At 39.8% G+C, this 23,116-nt stretch overlaps 3 protein-coding genes and 2 long non-coding RNA genes across 22 annotated transcripts in view; 2 read left to right on the top strand and 3 right to left on the bottom strand.

The window, feature by feature from the left end:
• The window catches only part of LOC111251868 (sodium/hydrogen exchanger 9B2-like), an 18,586-nt gene extending 18,088 nt beyond the window's left edge, over positions 1-498 (top strand). For all 10 annotated transcript variants that reach the window (XM_086989450.1, XM_086989453.1, XM_086989458.1 and 7 more), the window contains one exon: positions 22-498. In XM_086989450.1, coding sequence (XP_086845576.1) covers positions 22-87 — 66 coding nt within the window. In that variant the 3' untranslated portion in view covers positions 88-498. The remainder of the gene's footprint in view (positions 1-21) is intronic.
• Positions 494-11,267, bottom strand: Polr2B (RNA polymerase II subunit RpII140). Its single transcript, XM_022808944.2, has 8 exons — positions 11,097-11,267; positions 9,873-10,093; positions 9,608-9,720; positions 5,065-5,284; positions 3,261-4,800; positions 2,328-3,070; positions 1,626-1,954; positions 494-1,410 (listed from the first exon to the last, which is right to left on the bottom strand). Exons 1-8 carry the CDS (start codon positions 11,113-11,115, stop codon positions 1,059-1,061), a joined length of 3,537 nt encoding a protein of 1,178 aa, XP_022664679.1. The 5' UTR covers positions 11,116-11,267; the 3' UTR covers positions 494-1,058.
• Positions 6,392-9,109, bottom strand: Mcm5 (Minichromosome maintenance 5). The gene has a single exon (XM_022808945.2). The coding sequence runs from the start codon at positions 8,824-8,826 to the stop codon at positions 6,616-6,618; it is 2,211 nt and encodes a 736-aa protein (XP_022664680.1). The 5' UTR covers positions 8,827-9,109; the 3' UTR covers positions 6,392-6,615.
• LOC111251871 (uncharacterized) lies at positions 9,105-14,466 on the top strand. Of its 7 annotated transcripts, none has more exons than XR_015327884.1 (4): positions 9,105-9,143; positions 9,828-10,219; positions 10,399-10,431; positions 11,426-14,466. It is a non-coding gene; the product is annotated as an uncharacterized LOC111251871 (long non-coding RNA). The 7 variants fall into 7 exon arrangements; XR_015327885.1 differs by having other exon boundaries at positions 9,110-9,183; XR_015327887.1 differs by having other exon boundaries at positions 9,110-9,183; positions 9,918-10,219.
• On the bottom strand, positions 12,249-17,040 carry LOC147755554 (uncharacterized). 3 transcript variants are annotated; one of them, XR_015327891.1, is made up of 3 exons: positions 16,059-17,040; positions 15,372-15,884; positions 12,249-15,065 (listed from the first exon to the last, which is right to left on the bottom strand). It is a non-coding gene; the product is annotated as an uncharacterized LOC147755554 (long non-coding RNA). The 3 variants fall into 3 exon arrangements; XR_015327890.1 differs by having other exon boundaries at positions 15,372-15,582; positions 15,765-17,033; XR_015327889.1 differs by having other exon boundaries at positions 15,372-17,040.
• Positions 17,041-23,116: the final 6,076 nt, after the last annotated feature.

Consider the following 23,116-nt stretch of genomic DNA (forward strand, 5'->3'; position numbering starts at 1 on the left):
TATTGTGCGAGGATATTGCAGAACCTGTCCGAATTAAGGAAGCAACGTGACAGAAGCGTATGTCGAACAGAAGGGCCGTGCACATAGCTTGCAAGAAAGAACGACACACCCATACTTTCGTGTATTCCAGATAAATACACTAATTTTTGTTACATCATTTATTGAGAAAAGCTTACCTTGCGCCCGTGTAGGGCTGGAATATGAACTCTTATTTGAAATAAAGAAATCTGTTAGATAGTCAGGGTTGAGGAACCTATAAAAATGAATGACCTAGACTCGCCTATGCACGGACATAAACATAAATAACAACTCAGCTAGCGTTATCGTTATTTAGCTATTTAAGTTAGGAAGTTATCGTAATCGATATGCATAACGGCATCGTTGTTGTCATAAGGACAGCCACTTCTGCTTAGTTGCATCATCCTAATATCTTCATTTATATACTCGAAAATTCTATATAATATATATCTAAAAAATATAATCACATGCGATATTTTATTTACTTGTTTATTTATTATTATTATATATAATAACATATAAAATATTAAATATTACAGTAATATTCATGTGATAATGATGTGTAAAGAATGTGATAACTCTTTTCGGAAAGTTGTGATTCTACCAGCATTAGGTAACGTTAAAAAACAAAATGTAGCTATATACACACACATCATTACCAAAAACGGTTGAACGAAGATATTCACACCTCTATCACTATTATTAAATTTCAGGTAAATTCCATACTCTAAATTAGTTTTCTGTGCATGAGTTTGCCTAAATAATAATTATGAAATTCGTATTAAGGTTTGTCAGCTCTTCGCGGATTAAGGTCCACACAACGTTCCATGCGCCTCGTCGATAAGAAATGATCGTAGAGTTCTTCCTATCCATGCTCTACCAAGGTCACCAAAAATCACAATAAGCGCTCCACTCACTCTATATCGAATTTCGTCAATGATGTCATCTTTCTTCAAATATACCTTTCGCTTATTCCCAACCTCACCTACGACTCGGTTAAATTTTTATATTCAAAATATTTAATATCAGTTTGGTTCAAATCATTTCTTCGTTGGTAGTACCATCATTCGAGGAGCAATATTCATTGACATAAGTTCTTGGAAGAGTAATTTACAAGCATACGGCAATGTGATTTGTGAGATTTGCGTCTTGTTTCGACAGCCCTTACACTCGAAGATATTGTTACGAAGGTTGGCAATAGCGATTAGCCCACAAATGTTGCAGATGTGCGTGCGGTATGGATCGGAGGCAAAGAACAGCCTTTCTCGTAAAAACTGCGCAGCGCCGTGAGATATCTGACAATCACGCTCCATTTCGCCGAAACGCAGACCTCCGTCACGTGCACGGCCCTCCATAGGTTGGCGAACCAAAATCTGAACTGGGCCACGGGCTCTGCAAAGCGCATATGTCAAACAACGTCACATCAATAGACAACAAGAGCTATCCAAGGACACAACAAACTCAAGACTACTGAAGACGGGCTACATAAATAAATATATGTACGTAACAAAGGTGGTAATAATTAACAGAGATCAATAAGCGGAAGCGCAACCACATTAATAGAACTACGAACAGGTTGTTGTATGGCCCCAGCAATGATATCATACCTCGAGTGGATTTTATCGTCCACCATATGCTTCAGTCGCTGATAATAGGTTGGCCCGAGAAAAATTTGGGCGTTAACCTTCCGACCCGTATGTCCATTGTACATGACTTCGTTGCCTCGCAAGTGATACCCGTACTCCATAAGAATGTTAGAGATCTTTTGTACGTTGACTGCATCATTAAATGGTGTTGCATCGCCGATTTCGCCTTTGTTCGAAGCTACCTTGCCTTGAAGGCACTCAATAAGATGACCGATTGTCATACGCGATGGAATGGCGTGCGGATTGATGATGATATCTGGAGTAAGACCTTCTACAGTGAAGGGCATGTCCTGGAAGGGCCAAGGGAATCGCAGTAAAAATTGGAATAAATTTTAATAGGCGATTTGAAGACGATATTTAAGTAAATTTTATCTAGATAATGTGTCTGCGCAGGCAGCTGCTTAACTGTTTTTATGCGCTATATTATATTAGCGTTAACATTAAAACTGCAAGTACTGCTTCTTTTCTCTAATCACGAATGTAACACAAAAATATTCTATTAACAGTAAAACTGGATAATAGGCTGGACTACAGATTGACTGACCGGACCCGTGTGCGTATAAAATTCGAAGCGATCTTTGGATATTCGACACACACATACATAGCAATATAGTTTTTACTCATTAAATGGATGAAACTTTGCAATTTAAGAAAAAACAATACCTCTTGTCTGTAGGTAACTCCACATGTTCCTTTCTGCCCATGGCGTGAAGCGAATTTATCACCAATTTGTGGAACTCTCACTGACCGGACTCGGATCTTGCAGAACTTATAGCCATCACTATTGATAGTCAGCATCACCTGATCGACAATACCTGTTTCCGAGTTTCTCAGGAATGTTGACGCATCTCTTTTTGAGTATCGCTTGTTTGTCGATTCCAGGTCATCATCATTCTCTGGCAAAGTAATTGTTTTACCAATGATAACGTCATCGCCAGATACACGAGTACCCGGAGCGATGATTCCGTCATCGTCGAGCTTGTCATAAATGGCGTTTCGCATACCCTGGCAACTGTCGCGATGAGGCTTCTCGAACGTCTCTTCCTGATCGCCCATACGTTTGCTCTCCGAGTCCTTATACGAGCGATAGAAGACGGATCGAAAAAAGCCACGATCAACAGCGCTAGCGTTCAGGATAACAGAATCTTCTTGGTTGTAGCCTGTATACGACATAATAGCCACGATGGCATTGATACCAGCGGGTAGCTCTCGAAAACGCAGGTACTCCATAGAACGCGTTGTCGTTAAAGGCTTATGAGGATAATAAAGTACGTGTGCGAGTGTATCCATTCGCACATGGAAGTTGGTGATATATACGCCCATAGCTTGCTTGCCCATAGCGGACTGGTAAGTGTTACGAGGTGATTGATTGTGATCGGGGAACGGAATGATAGACGCACATACACCTGTGGTTGATTCAAAAATAAAGATAAGAGTCAGTATAAAACATATCGGTTGTTACTGACCAACTCTCTCTTTTCTTCTTCTTGCACTTGACTTCTGGACTTGTAGTGAACAGCGTAAAATTTGTTATTAATTGAACATGGTAGGCCACAGTACCATCCAAAAAACAAGTTGCAGTTATTATCCACTTACCAAGAATCATTGACGGATGAATCTCACAATGTGTGTAGGTACTACAATAAGCAAGTCCTTTATCTTGATGCAGATCATCGGGTGTCATGGCAAGCATGACTGTTTCCTCCTCAAGTGTATCGATGTACTCTACGACACCTGATGCGACAAGATCTTGCCATGAATAATTCGTGTACTCCCGTTCCTTCAGCTGATCGATATGCTTCCGTTTTAGAAGAAGTTTCTGGTTCTCCACAATGAGCAAAGGTCTACAGATACGGCCTGCATCCGTATATATCCGGATCTCACGATCGCGGATATCCCGAACCATTGACACCTCAGATACGATAATGTCCATCTGTCTTCGTAGTTTCTGCAGTGTCAACATCAGTTGCTCAGGATCACGATGAATGCCCACCCAGCAACCGTTGACGAAGATTTTGGTTGCTTCGGCGATTGCCGATGGAGCAATCTCCTCGAGATTTTCCATACTCCATTCCTCCAAGAACTCTAGGATTGGCGACGGTTGCGATCCTACAGAAATGTAAGACATCAGGGCCAAATTTTTTACGAGACCTACAGCATGTCCTTCAGGCGTCTCGGCTGGACAAATCATTCCCCATAGGGTATTATGTAACTGGCGCGGTTTCGCCAATTTTCCATCACGACCGATAGGTGAATTGACACGTCGAAGATGGGACAACGTTGAGGCGTACGTTAGCCGATTCAACACTTGCGACACACCAGGACGGGCCTGGTGAGCCTTCTTCTGATCACCCCAGTTGCCAGTAGCCAGCGAGTACTTTAAACCATCGCTAATAATCCTTGTTTTGATAGCCAGCTCTAGGTTGAAATCTTTGCCCTTGTCAATAAACTTTTGTGCAAACATTCTCACTTCCTTCGTTAGATTTTTAAACAAACCTCGGAAGAGAAACGCCATTAAAGGACCAGCCAAATCCAGCCGTTTGTTACCATAGTGATCACGGTCATCCAGTTCTCGTCGACCCAAAGCCGCTAACAGCAATCTGTGTACCATGTAGCCCAAATAGTAAGCTTTCTTCGTCTCACAGAAATCCGAGACTCCCACATGGGGTAACATTTCCTTTTGTAGAATTTCCCTTGCATACTTGATACGTTTCTCTTTTGTAACGCCTGGACGAGCACCTCGGGCACCAATGAAATTTAAAGCCACGTTCTGCTCTTGAATGACGAATGCTTCGTCCAGTGACGGCTTAACCATTTCCATCATTTCAGGGTCCTCAAAGTCATAGATGATATGTTCGAGAATATCTCTATCAGCAACGAAGCCAAGAGCTCGGAAAACGATCATTATTGGGATTTCCTGCTTGATGTAAGGCAGAATAGCAATGATACGCTGGCCGATGGCAGCTTTCTTAACACCTGACCCTCCTCTAGCCATCATATTAACCCATAATGTGGACGTCGGCCTAGACGAGTGCTCAATACACGATCGACACTCTGCTTTGAAGGCGTATTTGCCGTCCTTCATCTGGAACACATAGACTGTATTCGTGGCCATCTTCTCCTGGGCTATCAATACCTGATGATCATTAACAAATAACAAAATTTATAATTAGCCTTATTAAGCAACAAGACGCGTTCATATATTGTCTTCATCTGGTCGGTAATGTGGTAAAAGGCGAAGCACCCTGTTCAGTTAATAAAAAAAACTTCGACTAAAGTGTAAATCAAATGAAAAGTAAATCTGCCTATTCTTTAATCAACACATCACCTCTTATCGCGTATAGGCACATAAGTGGTAAACGACCCCTTTGCAGAATTAGCAACAGCCATAATAGCGTACTTTTTCTGAGCCGTTGATAATGAAGTACCCGCCGGGATCCAGAGGGCACTCGTTCAGCTCGGACAGATCTCGATCAGTTAACGAGTACAAAAGACAATACGTCGATCGAAGCATGATAGGAATTTTGCCAATGAACGTCTTCTGGTGTTGCGTTTCGATGGGATCCTCACGTTCGCGGATTACAGTCTTTGTTATGTCCACGTACAGGGGAGCTGAGTAACTGTGAATCAGGATGTAAGAGTAAAAACATGTTACATGGTTGATAATAGAATATACGCGAAAATAGGTAGGAAAGTCATGACAGTATACAAAAAGGATATATAATTTTAGTGCAGTACTTAACGGCGACATCTCAGCTTATGTAGCTTTGTTATCGTCGAAGCACTGTTTACTAAGAGGCAATGTAACTCGTGTCAAGCTGCCCTTCTAGCATAAAGACTATAAAATGTAATTTCAACCGAAACTATAAGAATTTTACCATTTTGCACATAGTTGTGTGAGATACACAATAAGCAAGCATAGTTGATCCACATACATACTTCCATAGCATCGTAAATAACCTAACCTTGTTGCATTGTGGTAGAAAATTTTTATGGAAAACACCCACAATGAACAACTATAGTTGTTGTAGTCTGTGCCCGATTCTAGTTAACTTTATTAAACATCGCATAAAATACATTGTATGAAACGTGGGTCGATATAACGACAATGTCGTTTTGTTCGACCTCAGCGAATCTACTCTGATTGACTTCTTCGAAAATTACGCATTTATAATGCTCTACAATCCTAGATGGTTCAATATCTAAACTGTAACATCTCACCGTAACCCATACAACGAAAGTAACGCTATATTCCACCTGGTATTTATTGTTAAACTATTCTTGTCGCTATATAGTCTAAACAAGACGGGATAAAACGTTTACTTTCAAACGTTTTCGGTCTAAACGTTTCAACGTGGGCATCTTATTCCATAATGCACAGCCTGTTAGATCTGAACGTTTAATATCTATATTGCCATTACGAATATCTCATTGATAATGAGAGCACATTACTGTTCAATATCATTTTCATTCCACCAAGGCGAATGTCACGAAGGAGGATACAAGCCATGCTAAACACAAACAAAAGTATCAGTTTTTTAATGGCCTTTTAGTGTTAATCAGAGTTTACTCCTCAAAAACAAATTTCTATATGTTCAAAATGTAAGAAATTCTAATGTAAAATAACTTTTTTTCCGTTCATGCAAGTTTTGTCATCGGCGGGACTTAGAGCAGAGATCTTTAGCCTCTTTCAACACAAGATTTAATCGTCCAAAAGACCGCGCCAATGAATTTCAATACATGATATCACATTTATTTATACAGCACACATTTACATATATAATATAGCACAGCACTTCATGGCCGAAATAAAATAATAGTCCACCTTACTCTACATATTAGCCGATATCACCCCTAAGCTTGGAGGTGATTTTTGACCGGCTACCTAATACATGATTGGCCAAAATGATAATAACAATAATAATAACATAAATGTTATCTTATAATCCTTCTACTTCAGCCGGTACAACATCTTTCTTTGCATGCGGTGCTGAACTTCCCCTCGTCGGATCATTAATGCCAGCACCTTGTAGATTGACCGTTCTGGGAACTTTTGTCGCGTGAAATCCTGAATAATGGTCTGCTCCGACACCTGACTTCCAATAGCAAATCGCTTCTTGATCTGCTGCTCGATACGACTAAGTATCTGGTATTCTTCGTCAGTTGTAAAGCCCTCAGCGCCCTGAAGCTCACCAGAATTAGCAGCATCGAGGGTGGACACCTGGAAGAGCCGTAGTGCTTCATCGACCTGACGTTCGGTAGCAAATGGCAATAGCTGCATCTTCGCCAACGCCTCGCTAATTCGAATAATGGCTTCAAGCTGCCGAACTGTGATCGGAATAGATGACCTCTTTTCCGTTTCGCGTTCGTGTTCTTTGGCCCCATTGCGCATGATTACGTAACGGTGTTTAAGTTTTTCCGCCGCCTCGGCACTTAGCCGGGGTCCACATTTTTCACGGCAATATGCGATATAACGCTTGAGTGTATGAAGGTCCAGTTCTCCGTCTTTGGGCTTAGTGGGTTGCGCTGACGTCGAGTTCAAATGGATATCCATAACGTGTCGAGCCAAAGTCTTATCCTTAGCCGAGTCGTGTAAATCCTTAACAATGAAAATAGTATCGAAACGCGACAGAATCGTGGGCATGAAGTTAATATTTTCGTCGGCCTTTAGGTCATCCCAACGGCCAAACACCGAATTAGCTGCTGCCAGTACCGCACAGCGTGTATTCAACGTCGTCGTAATACCAGCCTTCGCAATAGATATAGTCTGCTGCTCCATTGCCTCGTGTATAGCGACACGGTCGTCTTCGCGCATTTTGTCAAACTCGTCAATACAGACAACACCTCCATCAGCAAGTACCATAGCTCCACCTTCCATGACAAAGTTCCTTGTTTGAGGGTCGCGAATTACCGATGCAGTGAGGCCAGCGGCTGATGAACCCTTACCGGACGTGTACACCGCAACTGGGGCTACTCTCTCAGCAAATTTAAGCAGTTGCGACTTTGCCGTTCCAGGATCACCGAGAAGCAGCACGTTAATGTCTCCCCTGCGGGTCAGACCGTCAGGAAGCCTTTTACGACTGCCTCCAAAAAGCAAACATGCAATAGCCTTTTTGACATCGTCGCTTCCAAAGATCGAAGGCGCAATACTTTTGGCCAAACGGTCGTAGATATTGTCTGAAGCCGCCATGTTTCGGAACTTCTCTTCTTCCGCAGGTGTGTAGGTGCGCGACTGAGCGCCACTCATTTCCTCCGAGTCAATGAGCAAACCGACGACACGCAGATAGGGAAAACGAAGGCCAACATTCTTCTCGTTGCCTCCCTCTCGCTTAGCGCCCGAACCACTTCGCAAACTGTAGATGCCAATAGCTGTGATGCGATTTCCGGGTACTACACGTTCGCACAAGGACCGGTCCGCATACAGTTGCAGGTGACGAGGCATCTCTCCATAGGGCACCTGCTCTGGTGCCTCTTGCAGCTTGATCAGTTGGAAGTCGACGCACTTGCATTTGTCAGGTACGATATAGTAGGGATCAAGGGGGCAACGCTGCGCGCCGGTGGCAGCAGCCTGCTCAGCAGATGAACACCGTCTGGGCAGTTGGAGACCGTCCAGTCCAGCCTTGAGAGGAATGTTTGGCACGGTCTGTTGACAACTTCGGCATCGAAGCGTCACTTTAGTTGCTTTAGCGCGCACGCCACTGGCCGCGACGACTATACCCGGAATCTTGACCAGAGTAGCCACCTCGTCGGATTTGAGGTCGCGCATCTGTACCGGGTTGGCTCCGCTTACAACCATCACCTGCACGTCACGAACCTCTTCTTCGCCCTCTGGTCGTGGCCGGGTCAATTCATCGGCGACCTCGGTCGCCGCCTCCTCAAACAAAGCAATATGATCGGCCGGCTGCTTGGCCAACTTGTCGGCAAGAACTTCATCGAAGCTTGCAATATCCTCAATCTGCACTTCGATCCAGAACTGACCCAAATTATAGTGTTGCTTTAGCTGATCACGATAACGGTAGTTAAAATTGTCTTCGTGAAACTGGCGAAGAAACTCACGAAATCGCCCTTTGATGGCCTGGTAGTTGACCTGCTGTTCATTGGGCGTACTCTCTGAGCCAAAATTGTCGGAGTAGAATACACCGGCATTGTCAAAACCAGACATTTTTACACTCAGCAGTAACTGTTTAATGATTTATTATGCAAAACGCAAAGCCTCAGCTGCGGTTTTGATTTAATTTGGACCGGACTATTAAAAGTCCGCAAAACTTAAATGGCCCACGTCAATCTGCAGCCGCTTATGGCGCGCAAGCGATCTGGCGATCGCGTTAAAAGGCGCCTTTTGGCGCCAACCACTCTCGTACCACAAAGGTGCCACATAGAAAGGGTAAGAGGCGACTGCCGTTCTTTATTTCTGTCGTCCGCAATGATAATGATATAAACAATAACAGTAACCCTGAACTGACCAAGAAGAACAAGGAGGTGAATCATTATTATGATAATGATGGAAATGTTTATCTCTGTGAGCGGCTTTCGGCTTATTACGCCACTTGTACAGTCGAGCTATTGCACGTGAGACTTGATAGGCTAAATAAGATCTTATGCGCTCCACTAAAGTGTTTAATTATTTTGAGTTCGTACACATATTTGAATAAAATGCGCAAATAATATATAGTAACCTCCACTCAAAAGTATCCCACCGCATGTTTTTGGACAAATTATTACGTGCTAAAGGGTAATTCTCGAAATTGAAACTTAATGTCTGTTTGGGCAAATCGCTATATCATAGCTCACTCGTTGCTTATTATTTATTGAAATTTGTCGCTAAGCGGTGCCTGTTAATATCTACGTTTCCAATCTGTGTAAGGCCTTTGCATACAATTCTATACAATACAGTTTATGTTGCCTATGTTTAAATTATCAAATTTAAAGATAAGTAAACTTACGTAAGGTTCCTGAGTCGCGCCTCGTTAGGCATCATAGGCGTTGGCGCACCATCTTTTTCCCAGTGAGTCGGCTTTGACAGATAAATCTGTTCGAATTTGACCAGGTAACGGGGCTACACAAGAAAAAATTACCACGAGCTTCAGTAATTTATACAAGTATCATATTAAACAATAAGTTTCTGCTGAATCCATCACAATTGTCATTTTTTGTTTTCTCAAGCTGTTCAATTTTGAAAAGATTGTCGGGATCGTTCCGCATACGTACTGGAGTTTCGATTTCACCTGATGAGTGAGTAGCTTCTGCTTGTAGGTCAATGGGTGGAGTGTCTTCGACGATCTTCTGCACGCTCATCTGGATGAACTCGTCAAACGAGTCCAGTTGCTGTCGAACCAAACCCTTTTCATCAAAGTAAGCGGAAATAACAATCCAGCAAGCTTCCTGCCAGAGATCTGCGGTTATTTCATCAGGATCCTCCTCCTCCATTTCTATTTGAATAGAGACAATCACATAATAACAGATGAAACTGTCAACAACACAGTCTGCATCATAAAGCACCAGTACTAGCAACTAAACTGTCGTCTACATGTCAGCGCTCTTTTTCACGACACAGGGTACGTTCCAATGTGACTATATTAGATCCTAGTCTAAGAGAGCTTCATATTATTTTCTAGCCAGCAACCATAGTGCGGGTTGAAATATTCATTTGATTATATATGCGATATTAGTAAGGCTTGCTACGGGTTGGTCAACACACGTTTCTGATAAATCATATGACATTTTTTGTTTTCAGTGAAACAAGACTTAAACAAAATAGGCAGAAGTGGTAAGTTGACCATTAGGTTATAATTCTGACTTTAACTTTATTTCGAACTTTTTTGACTTTATAGAACTACAATTGTTCCACAAATGATGAGCAAATTCCCAGCCTAAGCGTTTCTTTGTATCCACTGGTATTGCGCATTTCATACAAAGTACTATAAAGATTTCTTTAATATCTATTTGAACTAAGGTATTCTCTGCAAAATTCTAGTTGTGTGTGAGCTCATAATAACCTGGCAAAGAAACAAATACTGTACGGTAAACGGAAAAGCAATTCACATGTAGTTGTGAATTTATAGAATAAAATTTCCTATACCTTAGTTAACACACAACTGAATGTTTTCGATACAATATTTTTCATTTAACTAAAACTAACAACGTAAACATCATATTTAGGATGTGTTTTTTTTTAGTCGATGTGTTCTTCTTCTATGAAAAACTTATGAAGTTAACCTTCTTGTGTGCACACTTTTCAAATAATGTCAGGTATGAGCCGCGACATTTTCAAAATCAAGTCGAATTTCAATATGGTCACATTTATTCAGCTCTGTACTTTCTTAACGCTCTCATACCGACAGAACGTTATAGAAAGCGCCAGCGACATCACCGTATCTAATCGACGATATCCTCAAAACACTGTGAAAACACATTGATAACGTGCTAACTAACCTTCCTCAGGCTCATACATCTTGGCCGACGAATTCGGTGCCTGTTAAGCAAAAAAAATTTTAAATCACGCCCTTTTTTTACACAAAAAGGTAGCTAAATGCAAATAATAGTCGAATGTCGCACACCGAAACGAGCTATAGCACCTCTTCCAATGAATCCAGTGTTGTAAATATTGTTTGTATAACCGTTGTGGTGATAATGTATTTAGTTCATGTGGTGCTCACCAGGTGGCGTTTTACGCGCCAAATATGAAACGAGGAACCCCCTGTTTTAAATAATGGAAGAGCTTTTGTGGAAAAATAAGCAGCGTTTATATATATTTTTTGTAGCCAAATACTGGGTCGGAGTACTACATAACCTGAATATTTCTGGGCTCTGCTACGGGAACCGTGAGGTGTGCCTGCTTGCTCCTGTCATGCAACACTCATATGTGTTGATGGAGTGTGAATTACATTGTTGTAATATTGTTGCCTAGGGAGCAATTTTTCTGCCTCTAATAGAAAAAAAATATGCGTTAGCAAGGACACTATTTTACGGAACAGACTAATCTAGCTCTGAGACATGCATTTTTGAATACCAAACAAGGTAGTTCTTGAAGATTCAATAACATGGAGTCGGCATATTTTTTAGATCTTAAAAGAGGTTTTCTTTTATAGAAACACAAATCAGCTATTCAAAGTATCAAATAATGCATATTCTCAGATTGTTGACAAAAGCTAATTGAAATTAAATATCAAATAAATTCTGAACTACTACTAATAAAAGTTGAAGCATTTTTACAGTTACTGTAAATATAGATATAAATATATATAAAGAAAAATGTTTGTTAAAGTTCTTAAAAGTTTGTTAAAGATTGAAAAAAATAAATGCGATATTTTCATGCAGATGTATTTGTACTAGCAAACATATTTTGCTCACGAAAGTTACAATGAATCGAAATTATTTTATTATTAAGATATCTCTGTAATATACATAGAAGGAAACCGTGACCCAGAATACCCCACTACGTTACCACATTAACCGACCACACCACTGACACTGCTAACGTTTCTATATTTATACAGACATAATAATTAGAAATAAGAAAATAGCACACATTTATCTATTTAGTACTATCCCTTTTTCTTCTTATCCTTTATTACGAATCTCATATCCATTTTCGTTCTTTTATTGATCGTCATAACGGATACTGTCAACGCGTCACATTATAATAACAAGACGGGATTGCACATACTCGCTATGGCACCGGTCTAACTTCTTTATGTCTCGGTATAGTAGACGCCCGGCTCGGCGTTATCGGTGGCATAGTTTAATTATTGACAAAAAAAACCCACCGAAGTACGCAGTCAGTCCAAATGTTCTATTCATGTCAGTTGGTTTCCACTTAACACTGTTAAGGGATGTTACAATACTTGATTTTATACTGGAGAAAATCAAAACGGTAAATGATTCAGTATTTTGCTAAGAAACTTAATCGTATATCAATACCGGTCGTTGCTGTTCGACAACTTGAGCCTTCTCCTCAGTTGTTCCGACCAGCAGATCTGAAGGAGATTTATTCGTTTTTCTGATAGAAATTTGTAGACATCGCTGTAATAACGTAGATGCGTATTGCGGTGAAGCTATTCATGTTCGCCTTTATGCCGCACAATACGTTTTATTAGCCTATACCGCTTATATTGCAGTTAATCGGGATAAAACTTATTTATGTGTTTGTTTTATGTACGTACTCATTGTTAACAATTCTCACATTATGCGATATTTGAATGATAACTTGTGAAATAATATTACATAAATTATGGTGATCGGCAAACACCGATTTCTGATTGTTAAGCGCATTTGTTCTCTACAACAGAGGCCTTTTGGGGCTGTTGTTCTTGTGTTTAAATTCATCTTTCTAGCATTTCATTTCATCAGTATTTTTGCTTCATTGTCAATAATTTGATTCGACTACAATGATCGGTGAGAAGTATAAATTCTCCCCGATTTATTTCATTACATTTTTGTGACCACATCTTTTTTTCGTAGTACACCAACTGGGGACTTTTAGAGGGATAATAATAATAAGAATAATAGCAATATTTATCATATTTAATACGCCTATGTATATGACTCTTTTTCTATCGCCGTTCTTATATATTTATCTTATTATGAATACTTGTGTGTGTTCATATGTTTTTCGTACATCTCCAAACCCCCTCTTTATTCATCGTTCTCCGTCTCTCTTCGTATATAATATTGTTTATAATTCCTATGTGTTTCATATTATGTACAACAGCATACAAATCATACAGACGGAAAGAGTGTGAGTGACTAGCAAAAATATCCAACGAGAATTCGTTCCCCCGCGCTTTTGCCACCCTTATCATCATCGCCGTCGTGTGAGATTCACTATCGTACGCAGACGTGTAAATAAATCTCATAATAAACCACAAACCAGAGCGACATAGCATATCGCTTTATCAAAAAACTCTTAATTCGATACGATACATGTACACACACATCACATTTGCCTCGTTCTGCTGTGTAACATCGCACTTCACTTGATCTCGCACAGTGATCTCATCGACGAATCGCCTGGTGCTGAAAACCCGTTCTGGTGCATCAGTCGATGGCTCAAGGCATTCTCATGGGAGCGTTCATAAGGCGTGCAGTCTATGGGAAAAGACTAATTAATAGGATCGTTTACTCTGTCTATATATTCGACATGCTCATGTATTGGTATCGATAGGTATTTGTAGATACATTGTTTAATGATACTGAATTCGAATGAGAACAAAGGGGATAAAGGAAGCCACCAAAAATATGGACCAGTTATTTGGGAACATACCGTTATTTGGGTGCTGCCACTAAGTCAAAGGTATGAAGCGATTTTGAGTAAAGCTGGTAAAAATACATGGTCTTCCTTTTACCCCAATTGTGACTTTGTGTGTAACATCTACGACTTTTGGCTGCTGAAATGCTTGTTTTGATTCAGTCTAATGGTCCTACTGATGTTTATCCGTATGTCGTATTTAGGATTGAGTCTTCAATGAAGTGAATTATAAAAAAACATTATAATTTGAGCGTATTAAGCGTTAAACTTAAATGCGTGTGTTGCTATAAATGATATGAGTTGGATTTAAATAGTATATACAGAAAGAGAAATGTCGGCAAACTTGTAATTTGTAAGTAGAGCGCATTAAGTTTTTTTTTGTATACATAAGACAAATGGACAAAACGCAACGATGTCTGTGAGGTAGCACGGATGTGCTCAAAACGACACAGCAACACTCGCACAGATCAGACTCTCGTGGTCAGACGCGGACAAATACTGGCGGGTCATATCTAGAGAAGAATAAAAATGAATAAAAACTGTTCTGTATGTACATTGTTGCGCGTTATCTGTACATTAGGGTAGATTTAAGTTGGGTTCGCTGCCGGCCGAGCATTAAAATGCCGAACTGTGTCATCATTACCATTACAAGTGCATCACTTGCCAAAGCTTCACCTTTAATTTCTAATCAGTGGCAGAAAAGTCCTCAATACGTACAAATATCTCTATGCAGACTCCTCTCATTGCTTACTAAATTAGCAATTGTGCTGATAAAAAAACAGCGAGTTACACTGGACCATTGAACCACGTTCTCGTTGCTAACACGTTAATTTAAAGTCATTTCGAAGGAGTTCGGCTTATGCCTTGTTTGCCTTGTGGATACCATTGCGCACTCGTCGAAACAGGCTCTGTCCAGGTGGCGGGGCGTCGGCGATCGGTTGTTTTATAATTACGCCTCATTTCAAGCCGCAGATGAGGCGTTGTGAGGTGTGTGTTGGATTGGCTAGGGATCAGGGTAAACGCGAACGCTGCTGTTGCAGAGACTCTCTTCTAGCCCATGCAAGCGAACCATGTGCTCCTTGACGCGTCCGCGCCTAAAACTGCGAAAGTCGCAACGGGGACAGCCGTAAGGACGATGGCCTGTATGCCTAGACCTGAAATAGTAACGATGGTAATAAAATATGAACTAATTTTAAATTTAGACAGTCAAAATGAGGGCAACGGGGACTATAACGATGAACATAGATTTTCACTTTCCTAACTGTTAGGACAAAGTAAAAAAGTTGGAACTTATTTCTATTGATATAATCCTTGAAACTAGTGTTTCACATAAAACGCATCCGTTTTTTTATCTCAAGCAATACGTAGAAGAAAATCTACCGGACATTATATACTCATTGACATCAAAAAACGATCATAGAAAACATACTGTGAGATTTACAGTTCAAGCAATATCGTACCTGACGTGATACACGACATTTGATGAGTTTACCGATTTATAACCACACAAACAACAGACATGATTGCCATCGAGGAGGTATTTAATGTTTTTATGGGTTACTCTACGCTGCGTGCTTTGTCCACTGGTCTCCTGCTCGAGAGCTTCTTCAAAAGGAGTTCCGTGCAACCCATTAAGAATTCCTTCTGTGAATAACATAAACTCCGCAGCAGCTGGAAAGACAAAAGCAACGCTTACGTCAAATGATTGTTGTGGGTAGCTCATCTAATTAGTATTTCAGGTCGATACAGCCTCTCACCAGCACAAGCAAATATACGCGAAAATCATGCAAGGACCATTGCAGGGACAAATATGCTATGTTAACAATAACCCCTAAGCTGGTTGGTTTAATTACATTTATTTTAAAAACAACGTATATTTTATTCAAGCTGTGTGATGCAGTCTAAGGACTTCTAATGAACCGCTGCTGACAAGCCTTGCAGAAGTATGTCTACAGGATGTTTGTGTTCGAAATCTGAAAGAAAAAAGTGAATTAGTCACGCTAAAGATAAACTAATGCTCAATCTCGTACTGTTCTACGATAAAAATCAATCAGAGTTTTGTCTGCTATAACGGTTAGTTCTTGCGAATTTTATACTTGGTCCGACTATAAATAATTGACCATGACATCATATTCTATTGCTATTACCCATAACCCATTTGTGCGTATGTAACAAATATAGTCTTGCTTCGAAGCATATTCCTTTTCACGTCTTGTTATTATTTTGATTAATACTGTATCGTCTTTTTTTCAATCATAGAGTCACCGATACGCACACGCCCACACATCGACGGGTATCACAAACGAGCCTAAAGCATTGCGAACGAGAGGACGACTACGCACGTACAGAGATATATCGAAACATATAGACACTTTATAGCACCATAGGGTTCGGTTTTAGTTTCTAGAGTCATTTCGACTTCGTGTAATGCGTCAGTTCCATCAAATAAATGACTATCACGTCAACCGCAAGCATTTAAAACTATAGGCACTTGTCACTGATTTCGTCTCTCGCCGCTACAACGTAGGCGTCTCATTGTTGGTGCTGTCACACGTTCAATTCAGCATCCCTACGCGCAGCACATCAGTAACCTCAATTGTTCCTATAGGCTGAAGCTTACCTCGTTCTTCGCCTTTATTAACTCGGGTTCTTTCTCCAGGAAAAGACAGTCTATTAAATATTGGCAATCGTCGTTCTGCATTCATGGACTGTATTTGTAGGTCTTCTTAGTTCTCCATAACAACTGCAGAACCTAAAACTGTAGTAGTACGCGCTGAAAAGATTTCGTCCTAAAACTCACACTAACCTTCGCATATTCGTACGTGTGTGGGTATATATGAATTCTAACAGCAAACATCTAACGGGCGGGACAGCGTTTGGCATCCGTGTAGCCCCATTGCACTATCTACAACCCCTCAACAGAGGGACCAGTCGAGGAGACATCAGCGAGTGGCGCGGCCACGGGCGTAACAACACATCAGACAAAGCGCTGAATACCGCCGACGACAGCGGAGTGGCAAGCACCACTGGTAGCAGTAGGAATAGCGGCAGGGGCGGCAGGAGCAGAACCTCAGTGGAAACTCGCTGAACAGAGAGGCTGCTGGCTGCAGCCACCCTGCCGTTGGTATGCTCCCTTCTCCTCGAAGAGCTCGCTTTCCTCCAATGCATTTCCCGCTGAGCCAAACACAACTCCATAACCCCCTAACCCCTCGGCATTACCCCTTCATCCACACTTCTTCTCTCTCTTGAAACCGCTTCGAATTAACATATAGACAGCAACGTATTGGCAGAGAAGGCGAGAGAGAACGCTACATGGAAGGAGAAGAGGAAACCGTATCAGAGTGGGTACACAGCAGCAATAGCTGAGGAGTTGCAGCGGCAGAACTAGCATCACGAGCAGTGTGGGGGTGGGCAACGAACTCAACGTAAACATAGAGAAAGAGAACCCGGTGGAGGTCGGGGGAGGGCGGAGCGAAAGCCCAAAAACTACAACTGCCATCGCTAGCAGCAACATCAGCACCAACACTTCCATTGAGAGGAAAGGACGGCTAGGCAGGCAAGCTGAAAAATAGACAAAGACCAGGCGGGACACATCGCGCACCAAATAGGCCAACTTGTGTATGGGCACGATATGCAGTAATACGATTTATAACCGAGCAACAGTACGGTATGAACAAATATACAAGAAATCGAATCATCCTTCTACCGGCACGATGGTCCCAAAGACATCGTGCATGCTGTCTTAAACAAAACAGTTTTCCGTTTACTTGCCTCCTAGCAAATAGTTGGAGCAGGGTCTTAACTTGAGTCCGGACGATTACGGGATGAAAGATTGGCCTATACCGAAAATTAAGCAGAGAGAAGGTAAAACAATCCGACGTAAAATTATCTCTAAAATTTTGAAAGTAGTACTAAGAACAGATAGTTGGCGGAAGAGAAAGTACTAGAATTCGATCAATAGGGGATACTCTAAATATAAATCGATGGCTATGTAAATGCAGAAGGGACTACGTAAAAGGATATGAAGGCGGAGAAACGTACAGCTGGTACGAGCCGCAAACAAGGAACAGAAAGCCACAACATATCGGAAGTTATTTTGTCAGATCGTACAGCGAGCAAACAAGGGTCGCCATGAGGTAGGAGAGAGAAGATTAACAGGGGCTATGCAAGAGAGCAAAAAATATTGGTCTGGAGATTAAGAAAGCTAGACAGGTCAAGCGGAAAGAATATGTATTTATATTTCCTCATATTATGCCTTATTTTTTAAAGAGTAACACAGGTTACTATAAGTGCGAATATTTAACGAATGACATGTTTCGATGACATTGCAGAATATTAGTATTGCATTATCTCACGGCTGCATGCAGTTCTTCTACAGAGTTGTTAAGAAGCCATTTCGGTCTGGGCTGGGTTAGCCTCTCAGGCATAATTGGAATAAGCGTTGAATAAATGCAAAAACAACTTTCTGAGCATAAAAATGCCTGTTGGCGCAGGGTTTAGACAGAGGTGATGACACGAGAAAAATGATTACCCTTTTGCATTAACTACTGACGACATGGAGTAAGTCGGATTGACGGTAGTGAAATGGCGTGTTTGCCAATGTAATGCTATCGGCTGAGATCTTGCTTAGCACTAATATTTCACTATAGAAGACAGGCACTGTCCAAGATAAGACAGTATCTGACACATTGCTGCAACATAGGAGGTATTCTACAGTTCCTCCTATGTGGCTGAAGAGATGGGAAATAAAGATCAGAGCTGGAACTTTATAAAATACATCGACAAAACTCGTTAAATTTCAATGCTTGGTTGAACCTATTTCCTCATAGTGGAAAAAGTGAACATACAAAAACGGTTGTGAAATTATCTAAACGGGGCATTTAATGATAGAATTACAACCTTTAATTTTTTATTACGTCTCAATTCGTTTAGACTTCAATTCGTTTAGATTTTATACGCTAAGTTGTTAATTGACCAAATGTTAATGTCCTCTTACTCACCGATGCTTTATTAACGTGTTAACCTAAGTCGCTTGCATAGCGCTGAAATATCATCTAAACACGCACCACAACGACTTGTGAATAAGATATTCGATTTTATTTTGAGAGGCCAAACGTATTTGACAATCCTTTTTCCCTGTGCCGAAAAAAGAGCATTTTTGGTAGCTACCTACCGTACTGTAATATTTTTAAAAGGTATTTCTTTACAATTACAATTTTTTCCTTCAGCATGAAACCTCGCAGGATTTTGAACGCAACGTTGCCCTTCGCTGACACATAATCTGTAGTTGATGAAAATCGCAGATGTCTACAGTTCCATTAGATGCTATTACGAAAGCCGTCGTTAAGCCTCATGATGTGCCTGTTTTATTCTGTCTCATGAAATAAATTATTCCATCACGACAAAGATTTCTGTGAACAAGTTTTGCGCGGATATCCAGATTCGAACGACCAGCAAAACACTCCTAATTTCACTCTCGTTACCGTCCCATGCATCGCCGAGAGGTATCTACATACATATAGGTAATGGAAGTGTCATGCATATATAATTTCAGATAGGACCTCGTCCGATACCGCTGTTTTCAAAACAGGTAAAAATTCGCCAGTCCTAGTCCAAAAGGGGTTCATAGTTTCGCAGTCTATTTGATGACTACCAAAAAGTCTCCATATGAGTTTTATTTGGTAGCCTTCATTGAGCATTTTGGTAATACCTTCGCCTTTCTTAAGACATCCCATATTTTTAACCTAAACCATTTTTTATCAGCTAGGAAGCTACGTTATGGTTGTCATCCTCGGTGATAAGTCTTGCCCTTCACACCAAATTAGTTGCCTCATAAGTCAATAAGTGTTTGTGTGGAGCCTCAGTTATCTGCAGCTTTTACTAATGTATGTTATAATTCCACATATGGTCATCCCTTCTACACTTTTTTTCTACACGTCGATTTCGAACCCTTCCTATTATTTCCTGAATCGGGTTCTCTAGCTGCTGCTTGTTGTTTGTGAACAAACGAGCACTCTTAATTGACAGATAGTAGACGCGCCCGAAAAGAAAGATTAGTTTGCATACACTCTTTTTCATTTTAAAAAGTTACCGTATTGTAAAACAGCCCGTGCCTTTGCATAGTCCCCCAACAGCGCAGTTTTAGAACGCTACCTCCTGAATGTATCCGGATGAATGAATTTGGTTAATCATGTCACGGGAATGAATTTAAAACCACGATTATAATTCAATGACTCTGGCGAGTTTTCCTACGAGTTCAGATCTACATGTTAATAATTATTCTTTGTGCAATTTTTTATAACTTTTAACTATTTACAGATCATAAGTGACCAAAAATAACTCTTTTTTCTCAAATTTTACTTTGCCCTTATGTTTGCTTAATGTTAAAATTCTTTCTAGATATGTGTTTACTAAGGACGGGAGTTTTATGACTACCATTATTTTTCTTAAGAAAATTTTGGATTGTTTCTTATGGCTTTTAACTAGTGAATTTTTAGGGCAGGCCGTGTTCCTATTTTATGGATCCCTTACTTGATTCAAAATTCTTATTAACGACTATAACTGGTTTATTTGATTAGTGTACAGATTAGAGTACATCTCGAAAAGGGACCTGATACCTAAAAAAAAAATTAAAAAATGCGCCTTTACATTATTTTAAAATTGCGTTCTCTTAGTCAGTCTCATCGTCCTCGAAATCATTGCAAAAGACCGACTATATATACATCCTATACTCGTGAAGTAATTATATCACTTTTTTAATTTTAATTTGGCGACCAATCGCGTTGATGACAAAGGTGTAAAAATATATTTTGTTAGTAATCTTAAAAAAATCTATTGCATCTCATCTATTGATCTCAAGAGAGACCATTTTCGGGACCTCGATATTTTTTTTATACGAATGTATTTTTTTAATGGAAAGGCGGGTCTACAATTTATCACCTTCGATAAATCTTTTGAATTGAAGCAAACATATCTGTTCCATGTTTTATAAAGTTAATACGTTTAAACAATTTGATGATTTTTCGATTATTGTTCTGTAAAACATCTGTTAAAGTGTCCTCATTTAATAGTTCTTTTCAAACCCAAGCAAGCCTCGATTAGTAGCTAACAAGCTGTTTAAAAACAGATTCTCCTTTTGAAAATATTATGTTAATTATAAGCTAATATATATATATATATGGAAGTGATTTGAACCTAGGGAATTACCTGAACTAATCGCCAAAGTTTGACGGTTTCAAACGCAACTTAAATCGCAACTTCGTCTGGTTTTTTCTGCAAGTGTATATTCCAATAGTGACTTCTACTTTAAAACTGCCGAAAAATATCTCAGAAGTTGTCAAACTTTACAGACGGTGTCATTTTATTTAACACTTTAACTTTGTGGTTTCTAAGGTTACTAAATTTTTAATACACAAAAATTATTTTTCCTTTTTCTTTCATTCCATTAGTTTCGTGGCTAGATAGAAGAATTATTAAAGTCCAGAGAAACGCTGCAGGATCATTATCGTAAATTCACCACACCACTCTGTGTTTACAAAGCGCGAATCATTGATATGTGGAAAAACATAAAATATGTTTGTTTAGAAAGTATATTTATCACCCATACACATAAATAAACTCTCAGCACATTTCTGTACCTACTCATGCAAAGGCCTTCATTGTTTTAATTTAGTGACCTCATATTTTAGTGTAGAATAAGAGCACGAACTATTTTTCTTATATCTGAAAATTGTTAATTGGAGCATTCAAACATACGGTTGACGATCATGAATCACTGAATTATTTTTAAACATAGTTGCTTATAAAATGTTTAAAAATAAACATTCGATACACCCTTAAACGCTGGGTTACAAAAAAATCTACTCATGCAAATTTTCCAAAATTCCATGACCACGTTGAAGTTGTAATTATTACTATGGAGAGATGATCCCGAATATATTGGTACACTTTTACTAGGTCTACAGGCTCGCCCAATTTTTTTTTCATATCCGAAATATATTTTGGCCTGTTTTTAACTAAACAAAAATAAATAGCATTTTTCTTGCTATACCAATACTCCGTGTCTCATAAGAGCTGTGAAAACCATATATATATATATATATATATATATATATATATAATATCCAAGTAAATGGATATACATCCCGTAATTATACTCCCCGGTAGATAAAAGGTTTTTGTCCTTACTAAACTGAGTTGACGGGATTTTGAAAAACGATTGTTAAATGACGTAACGTGTAAGATTTCGGCATAAAGGAAACTTTGTTAAGCTATCGAATGTCGGTCGAACGAAGCTTTCGATTGTACAAAATATCATTTGCGCAGCTTTAGAAGAGCGCTTCGTAGATCTTACCTATTTCATAATAAGTGTTTTAACTGAATTTTATGGCAGTTTACGCATGTTAGGGAGTTTCGTTCTGTTTATATGAAGATCAGTGTAACACCGTTGACAGCATTTTTTTCTAATTTATTGTAAATTACTTTAAGGATGCAGCCGATTTTCTGCAATGGTCCTGTAAGCAATCGGGCATGCATTGGTATCAGTTTGCAAGGAGACTGGGTACACATCGATGGCAAAACCTGTATCGGTGTGCAAATCTTGCCCGTTAAATCGATTTAAAAACCGAATCCAATGCTGAAAGCTGTATCAATTCATGGCCCAATGCCGCCATGCATCGCGAATTAGCACCAAAGAGAATGTCGCAAGCGCTACACCTAGGAACGTATTGGATCCCACGACAACTATCGGTCACGACCTACCGTAGAGCTTTACACTGCTAACTCTGATCAAACCACACCTCTCTTCTTTATCTAAACACAATCGTAACTAATATTTGCAAATATTAGTTGCGATTTTGTAACTAACAAGCTATTGTAGGATTGGACAGAATACTTCATGAAAGAAGTTCTTTCAGCTCTAAACGAGTTCACACCGGCATCGTTACTGAAACTTTGATCTCTAGGATAGGTTATACACATATTTTCTATTTATAGCTGTTTTCCCGCAGTAATAATTACAGCGCCATAAATACACCACATTTCACTACGCAGTGTCTAGCAAAGAGATACAATGATGATTCAAATCTACCCACGAATAACTACAGACCACTACGGTTATAGATATACGTAGGTCTAGATACTGTATATTTTTGTTTTATATAATATTTATATTATTTAATATAAAGGTGCTTTTAAGTACGATAAT

The sequence above is a fragment of the Varroa destructor genome, unplaced genomic scaffold, assembly GCF_002443255.2.
Source record: "Varroa destructor unplaced genomic scaffold, Vdes_3.0 BEIS01000005.1, whole genome shotgun sequence".
In the NCBI taxonomy this organism is placed as follows: domain Eukaryota; kingdom Metazoa; phylum Arthropoda; class Arachnida; order Mesostigmata; family Varroidae; genus Varroa; species Varroa destructor.

Excerpts from the sequence above, each read along its gene's own strand:
- Mcm5 (XM_022808945.2), bottom strand. The coding sequence starts at position 8,826 with ATGTCTGGTTTTGACAATGCCGGTGTATTCTACTCCGACAATTTTGGC.
- Polr2B (XM_022808944.2), bottom strand. Across the intron at positions 5,285-9,607 it reads GCGCGACTCAGGAACCTTAC|TTACTCAGCTCCCCTGTACG; the intron begins GTAAGTTTACTT and ends CCTGATTCACAG. Across the intron at positions 4,801-5,064 it reads TTATCAACGGCTCAGAAAAA|GTATTGATAGCCCAGGAGAA; the intron begins GTACGCTATTAT and ends AATGATCATCAG.